Below are 9,908 nucleotides of genomic sequence, written 5' to 3' on the forward strand. Positions count from 1 at the left end.
TTTAATTTCCACACTCCTTTACTCTTATACCACTTACTTTGCACAACAAAGCTGATATCAGGTCACTGCACCCAATATTTTCCATATTTCATGCCACACAAATTCACACACGATATCATTTTCGCCAAAATCCACAAACAAAAAAAACCAACGTAATGAGAGGAAGCGCATCGTTCAAGCTTCAAATTTATACTGACAGCCATGCTGGTGATGAGTCCGTCTTTATTGTGGACTTGTGCGCTGATTGGCCCGCGAGCAGCTCATAAAAAAAATTTATTGCGATATACAACCAATCCCAGACAAGAATTCAAAATTCTTGGTTTTCTGCCAAAAATATTGTAGATTGAAACGCAAATATGGTGTCATTTTATTTTTATAAATTCATGTTTGAATTAACTGCTTTTTAATTTACGAATACACCGACAAAGTTTTTATAAAAATATAACACGGCTACATGTAATCATGGAAACTTAAAATTCATATGGTTACGATTATAGATAACAGCAAAACAAAGATATTGACAAGATTTTAAAACAATTTATTTATCTGCAACAAAATATTATTATTCAAATAAACATTACGTTTAAAACTCTTAAAAATAATACACACAGCTAAAAGAAAGGAATGGAACGCAATGATAAAAGTTTCTCTCTTTGCCGTCAAGTCAATGTTATTTACTTTAATTTGTCATTAGTGTTGGGTAAAGACATGAAATTAAAATGAGTTGGGAATACATCATTTGAAAAAATGAGGCGGTACAATGTGTGTACCTACTCTAAATGAGTTGAGGTAGTGGTAAGAATATTTACATATACACCTACGGCAATGACTCAACAGACGGGTGACGGCTTAATATTTAAGCACATTTTCATAACTTAACGGTATCAATCATTTGGATAACTTAAGTGTTATGATATAGTATAAATAAATGCTGGCTTTATTTAGTACGTGGTAGTATAATCATAATGTAAAATCAGCTACAAAGCGAGCCGTGCAGGACCAATCATTGTCGCATTTGTTAAATTCAAAGCAGTGCGACATGAGTGAGGCTATGATATGAGGTGAGGTGTGAGGTGGGATATTATTATGACATGAGGTGTTGTGACAGACTAACCAAGCGAGTGTTACAAACGAGTTGCCTCGTGTATGAGTAACTCAACACTGTTTGTCATTGTGAATTTTCAAGTTAGCTTTTCAGTTGTCAACTACAGTTTTAGTTTGTGTTTATGGAGCCATAATAGCATTTAAAAGAAGATAGCGAAAATATTAACCACTTTGAATCACTTTAAAAGTACCCTAAACATTAAAAATTCCGTTGCACTGTCGTTTATTTTATCGTAGAGTAGGCACATAAGTATTTTATGTGACTCTGAAAGCACCACTGAGTTTTAGGTTAGAATTTTTCCGCGTGAGACTTTATTCTCGTGCTTTTATTATTTTTATGTATTACTATTGAATAAAATTACAACATTAGGAAATTAAGAAAGTAATAAATAGCCATGGGGAAAAAAAAGAACAAGAACCAGGAGCGCAAGAAGAAAGTCGCCTTGGTCTTTGACGAAGCTAAAAGGAAGTGAGTACCTATTTAGAATAAAACCAACAAAAACGGATTTTTTCAAATTCTGTCGATAAAAATTAATAAACAAAATCTTATTTACAGAGACTTTTTGTGTGGTTTCCGCAAAAGAAAGTTAGAGAGAAAGAAGAAGGCGCAAGAAGAATTGCAGCAAATGCTGAAAGAAGAGAAAAAACGAATAAAGCAAGAGGTAAACTTTATTTGTAAAATCAGTAACATTCCTTCGAATGCCAATTGTTTTTGTAATGATGTACTACAATACTATTGTCTTCATAGAGAAGCAGGTATTGATTCCCCATACAAAAAGCTGCCCTTATTTCTGCTCACCTACCCGTCCAGTACTTTACAACTTGTAGGAGCCATCTCTTGTGTAAAAGTAACTGCAAATGTAAATGGTCTTCAAAATTATGCGTGACCTATACTTAATTTTTTTAGCATACCAAATTAGGTAATGAAGGACTCTTAGTACCTACTTCTTCAGAAATTTGTGGTAAGGGAATTAAGCTCAAAGGATTCAGATTGTCTTATTGTGACACACAATAGCCAACTCAGGCATAACAATTATTTTACTTAGATCACCAGGGGGAAGGAGACAAAATATAATATTTCTAAATAAATGAAACAAACTTTGGAAGTAAAAATATATATGAAAGAGGTAAAAATATATATGAAAGAGGTAAATTTAAGTAATTTAATAAAAAAGAATTTATTATCCTTATTTCCAACGTTAGTGGTAGTTCTTACCCTAAAACTTCTTGTTTGAGGAACTCGGCATTAGCAAGACTCAAGAGGAAAGTCAGAATAACAAGGCAATGGCCCAGTTCCTCGATAAAATGCCACATCATATTTCAGTCTGATGACTGATAGCAATAATAAATCACAAAAAAATAATTACTTGGTCTATTAAAGCTGTACTCCCATTAATGTGATCAATTTTACCACTTATCATTATTACTTGGTTTGATGTCAAAAGAAAACATTTGTTAAGCTCTTTGAAGATGTGAAGTTTATGTGCATGAGCCTACAGAAAAAGAATGAATTGGTACAATGTGTACCCAATAATGTGCAGATCAGTATACTGCTTATCATTATTGCACTGATGTTAAATGAAAACATTTGTTCAAAGCTCTTCAAAGTTGTCCTTTATACATATTGGATCAATGTGGTAGACTGTGGTCTAACTCCTTTCATTAGAGGAGCCTATGAAAAGATTCAGTGCTGGTTCCTTAAGTTGAAAAAGAATTTTTTACTGATGAGTGATGTTTTATTAGATACAGAAATATTACTTGGTACTTGGTGTAATGGGCTAGTGTCCGCAACTCGACGTCAAGGCGCCTATTTTACAGAAATATTATTATACACATTTAAAAATAACTACATAATAATTTGTTCTATTTTCAGAATAAAGAATCCTACAAAAAGCTAGTTGTATCAAGTCGTCCCATTCCTGACATAGAACAACTGCTACAAGAAGAATATGAAGATGAAGATGTAAACGTTAAAATAGTCGAATTATCATCAGACACTTTACAAAAGAGAGATTTGGTCATTGGAGAAAATAAACCTAGATTAAAGAAACCTACATTGGAAGCAAAGAAGAAAGAAAATAGCACTTTTAATGGGATAAAAGGCATGGAAACTAATGCAGAAAATGAAGAAGAAGAATCTGAAATAGAGAATGAAGAATCTAATGTTAAAACTAAAAAAGAATTGAAAAGAATGTTAAAAAAACAAGCTACAAAGAAAATACAAAAAAGCAAAGTGTTTCAAATGAAAAGTAAATTGGAAAGAATTAAGAATAAAAAGAAGGCACAGCAGAAGAAGGGACATATGAAAGCTAAGAGTGACCCTAGAAAGGATAAGTCTAAAAAGAAAATAGGCAGACGAAAACACTAGTTAGCTTACAGATTAAGGTTGTTAAGTAAATGACAAAATGCTAAATGAATGGGATTTTATTATAACATTCCTGTAACAATTGTAGAAAGTAAAAATAACTCTTTTTTTAATTGTATACAAATAATTACGATAAAAAATGAGGTGTATTCAAATCACAAATAATCTTAATTTAAGGACACATTACATGCAAAAGGAAACATAAAACTTACAAATATATAAAAGACAAGATTGTTCTTTTAAGATATTTAACAATGCAACAGATATTACAAAACTTATCTCTTAAAAGCTAGCAAGAATTTAACAAATTTGGCGCAAGAAGAATGCAAGAAGATATTTGTTTGCAAAAATAACATTTTTTATATGTCACTTGGTTTTATTTTTTGGCGATTTTCTTTTCACTTCAGGTTTAGCATTACGTTTATTTTGATTACTTTTTGTAGAAAATGTATTTTGAGATTCATCAGCTTGTGCTTGTTTTTTGGGTGTAACCCTACGCTTTTTAGGAGAATCTTTCTTTGCTTCAACAGTGTCATAAACTTTTCCCAAATCACCGTCTTGGATATTTTGTTCCTTTTTAGTTATTTTTCTTTTTGGAGAAGCTTTTTTCTTTTCTGCTTTAACTGGTAAATGTATCTTTTTGTCTTCAAAATTATCCATTTCTTCATCTTTAATCTTTTGTTTTCCTTGTATGTCTTCCACGAAATTTGCCTTTTTGCTTGTTGCTTCGTCATTTTGAAAAGCGCGGTTGTTATCTTGCTTTACAACTTGTTGTTTTTGTTTACGAGTAACCTTTTTTCTCGGCGACTTATCCAAGTCCAATTCCTTCTTAACATCTAAAAGACCTAGTACTTGATTCTTCTCTTCTTTCACTGGTGATTTCTTAGGAGTTTTTTTGGGGGTCTTTCTAGCCAAATCACGTGAAGGACAAATGTCGTTGTTTAAACATTCATAGCACATAGGGCCTATGGGAAGGCAAATGGTTTGTCCAAAGCCAACCATGAGATGGTTTACTTCACTCCAAAGGTCGAAAGGCAACCAAGTTTCAAGAGCCTTACGAGTATCTTCAGGGGTTGATGTGGGTTTTTTTACCCAGCCTATTCTATTGCTAATTCTATGGACATGGGTGTCTACACCTGGAAAGGAAAGTCTGCTTATGAGCATTACAACAACACAATATGGATTTGGCCTACCAACAAATGGACATCGGGTCTAATACAAAAACCACCAAAAAAATGTCCGAACTTAACCTATATAAACGTAGTGACATGTAACGAAATATAAAAAACTAAAACATTTAAATTGTAACGTCATGGCAGTACTGCCTAATTTTGCTTGCAACAATTTAAGTGCCCAAAAACACCATATTCAGCTACTGGAAACTTAACAAAATGCACCATATTTAGCTTCGACTGAAAATTACTTGAACACAAGAGTAATGGAGTGCTATCTATATATAAGAAGAGTAGCCTTTCTCCTAATGTTAATTAATTTTTACATATATTATTATGTCGAATTTTGTACAAATTTACTTAAAGAAATAATAAAGAGTTGGGCAGATACATACATAGAAATATTACTACAAATGTGAAAATAAGCGTGTACTATAAGAAATGTACCGATATTCCAACTAAACGTAAACTCAAATATCCGCTTTCAAGTAATTTTGATGCTTCTCACAAAGCCAAAATTAGCTTTTGTTTTGTAATGTTCCTAAAAAAATACATTTAACATTATGAAAATTCGAGCTAACGTTATTTCGGGCAAATGTATTTTCTGACTTCTGATAGGTAATCCCTAACTGTAAAACGAATACAACAATGTTTTGTTAGTTATTGCTAACGTTTAATAAAAAGTCATTTTAAAAATAAGATTAAAATCAACACAACTCTATAGTTTCTTTGTTCCAAATATTTCAATCGCTTATGGTTCGAACAATTGAAAATGACCAAGTAGTTTATATACGCTTCTTGAAATTGACGTAATGGGTCTCTTTCCATCTTTTGCGCATGCAAGGTGTAGAAAAAGGGCAGATAGTGATTTAATTATTTTGTTTACTTTTGTAATGTATATTTACGATTAATTTATATATAAATTAAATACTATACAACTGTACAAAATAACACTTTTAAATGATAACTATGATAACACAATATATTTGTTTAGTGAAAATATGATACAAAATCCTGTTTATACACTTTACTGCAGTAATTTTACAAGTTATTATTATATATAGTACTGCATAATTGACAAGCGCGCTGTCAGTCGAACAAACCAAGACTGTTGCGCGATTGATGCTCTGTATGCGATTTTAACGCCCTATAGGTGTGAACACTTTTTAGCGCGAATCCAACGTCCATTTGTTAATAGGTCAATGGGATTTGGCATTAATTTATTATTTGTGTTTAAACACTGTGGGAAGTATTCTCTGATAATTATTAATAATTAAGGTTATTATCATTACAGAATACTTCTAACACGCTGAGCAAGTGTCTCATCTGACCAAGTCAGAAATGCTATGGCTATGAGCTTATGTACTTACAAGCTAAATAAAATTTATCTTACCTATTCCAGTGACTCGATTCCATGCAACCTTCATACAAATATGCGCCATCTTTGGGCCAACTCCTGGTAGCTTACACAACTTCTCCACAGAGTCGGGGATATCACCATTGTATTGTTCCTTTAGTATCTCTGTTGTTTTTTTTATATATTTTATTTTTGTCTGAAATAAATTTAGTAAAAATTAAAAACATATGCATAAAATAAATTATTAATATGGCAAAAATAAATTACAGTTCCGCAAGTTCTATCACAATATTCATTTGTAAAAGGCAAACCTTCCAAAAGCCAACTGGGTAAATGAGCTGTCCTAATTCCTCATCAGACATCTTCAAGACGTTTTCGACTGTGAGGCCCCTGACGCGGAGTCGCTTCATTGCAGCAAATGTCACCTGGTCTTTAGTCTGGCTAGACAGCATCAGGGATACGAGACTCTGGTATCTAATAACCTGTGGATATCAAGAAGTTCGTATTTTAGGCAACAGCCTTTGTAAATTACCACATTATTAAACACCACATTTTTCGTTATTTAATACAGTATGGAGCGGTCCAATTATTTTTTTGTCGTTCGCAACCAACTAATATTTCTATAAAACTAGTTGTTAATGAGCAAATACGAAAAATCAACTTATTGACTTTTCTTAGTATAATATTTTTAAACTAAATTATAGTCTTATGTGCGTTTTTATATTTAATTAGCAATATTATCTTTACTACAATACAATGAAGCAATAAACATATGTATTTTTTAAGGAAAATCTCACTTCAGGAGCAGCATCCAGGTCCATGCTCATGTGACACCCCATGGAGTCCACAGGTGCATCATTGTTTGACCTCATATTCCTTAAATTGAGCAGGAAGTCTCTCCAGTGTGGTGGCTCCCACAAACCTGGTAATTTTGGTTCCTATATAAACAGAAAGCAGATATTTTCAATAAAAAAAATTGTATAACATTAACCCATTGCAAGTTCCTACTAATTCAATGCACTTGAAAAATACCTGTAATTATGATACCTGATGAAATTATAATGTGTTTTCAATCATACAATGTTGTAATTGATAAACAGATTACAAATTAACAATCACTAAAATCATGCCTCTTTCCATTGCACAATAAAATTTAAAACATTTAAATTTTATGCTTCAATAAAGTGAATCAAATAGACAAAGTAAAGAAATAAGAAGGAAAACTAAAGTGACTGATTCTTTAAACTAATGATGCATTTACACCATTAAACTAATGCATTCACACCGGGTCAACTGCCGCCTTTGGCAAACTATTTCGCCTTGTCAAAGGCGACGACACAGTCGACTCACCGTTTCTACCGAGCCGTCTACCACCCGTCTACCGTCTTCGGCAGACTACTTCGCCTTGCCGAGTGCGACGCAGTCGACTCTCCGATTTACACAGAATCATTTGCCGCCTTCGCTTACAAAGTTATTAACCCAAAAACCCCCACATAATTATCTCGAGAAAAAAAATAAGTATTAGTAAAATTGAAAATTGTTTTTTGCCACATCTCACATTTGCAAATGGCAACGCATACAATAAGCAAATAACTATTTATAAATTTAGGAACACATCGCACACTTGTATGGTGTTTCTTTTAGTGCAATGTTATGTTATGTTCATCATAATTGATGTTTTTTATTAACAACATCAAAGTATCGATATGTCAACTCATCATCATTTCACAGCCTGATTTCACCCACTGCTGGGTATAGGCCTCGCGAAGTTTGTGCCATCCACCACGGTCCTGCGACGCATAATATGTCGTCGATCCATCTTGCAACTGGGCGCCAGACGCTTCTTTTACCCACTGTCGGCATGTCATTACCCTTGCATTGCTATGTGTTCCGCCCAACCATATTTGAGTTCCATGGTCCGAGTTCTAGCATCCTGGACTTTCGTCTGTGGTCGGATCTCAACGTTCGGATATTGGTCTACAAGCCTGATGCCAAGGACGATGTGCTCCATGGCCCTCTGTGCAACTCTCAACTTGTGTACAGTCTCCAGTGTGAGCATTCATGTCTCGGCACCATTCGTCATGGTCAGCGATGAGTAGATTAATAAATCAACACCAGAGTATCAATTAATGTAAGGGACAAACCACAGTTTTCCAGAAGAGCCAAAAACAATTTAATTTTTTTTATCTGTCTTTATAACTGTTTACTGTCTGCTCCAATTTTGAATGTGTGTAGAGCAAAGTTTCTTAGAATTTCCTCTTCTTTCATAGTATAAATGAAATATTTAGGAATGCCCAGTGATTTAAAATAAAACATGTTACGTTAAAAAACATTAAAAAAAGATATTTAGTTGTGCCTTACGTTACTAATATTTTATGTGTAAACCGTTGAGCATAGTGTAAGCAAGAAGAGAAATAGAAAATTATATGTAATTCTATTGTAAAGAATCCTTTACAATAGTTTTAACAGCTCTATGTTGCTCCTTGTAGCTTTATCTTTAAATGTGGAACACCTTTTTGTGACCATTGGTTATTGGTACTGTATTTGGACACACTATTTCTAGAATTTTGAAATAGACATAACTTTTGCTTAAGCTTCGATTTATAAAAATGGAAGGTTGTCATGGACTAACAACGCTATTTATTCATTGGGAAGGACTGTACATTACCATCGCACGATTTGAGGGGTGGGAGGGGGGAGGGGGGAACCCTTCGTGCAAAGTTTCAAAGTTAGGAAGTTAATAGTTTTCGAGATATTAATTTTTGAAAATTCGAAAAAAATAACCTCAAAAAATCATGTTTTCGCACCAAAGAGCGGGGTAAACCCCTCCCCCGAACCCCTAGCGGGGAAAAACCACCCCCCCAACCCCTCTTCCTGTGTTATATGAAAAACTAAATTTAAACCTAAAACCAGGCAAAAATGCAAAATCCTACAATTGATGCATACATCAAACAGTAAACAACAACAAACAACATGGCGTTCTTTACGCGTTTCGTTATTTTTTTGCAACAAAAAATAATTATTCAAAAATAAAAGCTTACATACTAATTATAGTAAATTTCTATGTTAAATTTACAATTACGTATTAATTTGTGCTGTTTAATTCAATACTGCGGAAAATTTTTGAAATAACGCAAAAAAATAAATTTGCGTTATTTCAAAAAAAATACTGCAACAACCAAACGCTGTGTTTTCCTAACCTATAAAACCTGTTTCCTATCATATATTTTCGAATATTTCAATAATTTTTATTATCAAAACTACGAGTTTCCTAAAGCTAATATTTTAGGATTACACTGCTAACCATGTAATCTATTCACCATATTAATTTCAACTCTCAACTCGTGCGATGGTAATGTACAGTTGAGCCATTTCCGATTACTTACTTAAGTTAGAAAATTAATACATACTTTAACATATTTTTGACTTAATACATATTTTTGATTTGTAAATCCTCACCTCCTTAACTGGCGGGTCATTTTCGAAAGCAATCTTAATATGAGGTCGCTTTTCAAATTTGAATTGACTCAAATTCAGTCCACCACTACCACCAGGGGGGCTATCCAGTTCTTCCTTCACGAGTTTATTATCATTTTCATTGGACATTTCATGAATTGCCGGTTTGGTATTTTTATTCTTTCCTTTCTGTTCCTTAACGACGTCGACGGCAACGGAGCTTTCAGCAAGTTTAGGTTTGCATCGAGGCATTTTTTTGAGTACTCTTGTGATAAAAATCGTTTTGAATTATAATACGATCACAAGCTAAAAGAGTGTTACACTACAAAAAGGTTGGGATCAGTAAGCACCGGCTCTCCTTAAATTTTTTTTTGTTGTTTTGGCTTCTATTCTCATTTTGACATTGACAGTCGTATTTTTTTTTAAATATTAATTTCACGGCAATCAGAACATT

The 9,908-nt window shown here is 33.2% G+C and overlaps 2 protein-coding genes across 3 annotated transcripts; one reads left to right on the forward strand and one right to left on the reverse strand.

Annotated features, from left to right (window-relative positions):
• Nucleotides 1–1,258: 1,258 nt before the first annotated feature.
• On the forward strand, nucleotides 1,259–3,522 carry LOC113233906 (nucleolar protein 12). The gene is made up of 3 exons (XM_026469136.1): nucleotides 1,259–1,573; nucleotides 1,661–1,766; nucleotides 2,978–3,522. The coding sequence occupies exons 1-3, from the start codon at nucleotides 1,500–1,502 to the stop codon at nucleotides 3,470–3,472; spliced, it is 675 nt and encodes a 224-aa protein (XP_026324921.1). The 5' UTR covers nucleotides 1,259–1,499; the 3' UTR covers nucleotides 3,473–3,522.
• LOC113233904 (endonuclease III homolog) lies at nucleotides 3,461–9,804 on the reverse strand. Of its 2 annotated transcripts, none has more exons than XM_026469133.1 (5): nucleotides 9,461–9,804; nucleotides 6,796–6,936; nucleotides 6,310–6,480; nucleotides 6,035–6,194; nucleotides 3,461–4,605 (listed from the first exon to the last, which is right to left on the reverse strand). In XM_026469133.1, exons 1-5 carry the CDS (start codon nucleotides 9,704–9,706, stop codon nucleotides 3,836–3,838), a joined length of 1,488 nt encoding a protein of 495 aa, XP_026324918.1. In that variant the 5' UTR covers nucleotides 9,707–9,804; the 3' UTR covers nucleotides 3,461–3,835. The 2 variants fall into 2 exon arrangements, with proteins under 2 accessions (XP_026324918.1, XP_026324917.1); XM_026469132.1 differs by having other exon boundaries at nucleotides 3,475–4,605; nucleotides 9,458–9,804.
• Nucleotides 9,805–9,908: the final 104 nt, after the last annotated feature.

Source organism: Hyposmocoma kahamanoa, unplaced genomic scaffold (assembly GCF_003589595.1).
Source record: "Hyposmocoma kahamanoa isolate Upper Pololo Valley unplaced genomic scaffold, ASM358959v1 80, whole genome shotgun sequence".
NCBI classification, from domain to species: Eukaryota; Metazoa; Arthropoda; class Insecta; order Lepidoptera; family Cosmopterigidae; genus Hyposmocoma; species Hyposmocoma kahamanoa.

Excerpts from the sequence above, each read along its gene's own strand:
- LOC113233906 (XM_026469136.1), top strand. The coding sequence starts at position 1,500 with ATGGGGAAAAAAAAGAACAAGAACCAGGAGCGCAAGAAGAAAGTCGCC. Across the intron at positions 1,574-1,660 it reads TTTGACGAAGCTAAAAGGAA|AGACTTTTTGTGTGGTTTCC; the intron begins GTGAGTACCTAT and ends TCTTATTTACAG. Across the intron at positions 1,767-2,977 it reads AAAAACGAATAAAGCAAGAG|AATAAAGAATCCTACAAAAA; the intron begins GTAAACTTTATT and ends TTCTATTTTCAG.
- LOC113233904 (XM_026469132.1), bottom strand. The coding sequence starts at position 9,706 with ATGCCTCGATGCAAACCTAAACTTGCTGAAAGCTCCGTTGCCGTCGAC. Across the intron at positions 6,481-6,795 it reads ACCTGGATGCTGCTCCTGAA|GTTATTAGATACCAGAGTCT; the intron begins GTGAGATTTTCC and ends TGATATCCACAG. Across the intron at positions 6,195-6,309 it reads ACCCAGTTGGCTTTTGGAAG|ACAAAAATAAAATATATAAA; the intron begins GTTTGCCTTTTA and ends AATTTATTTCAG.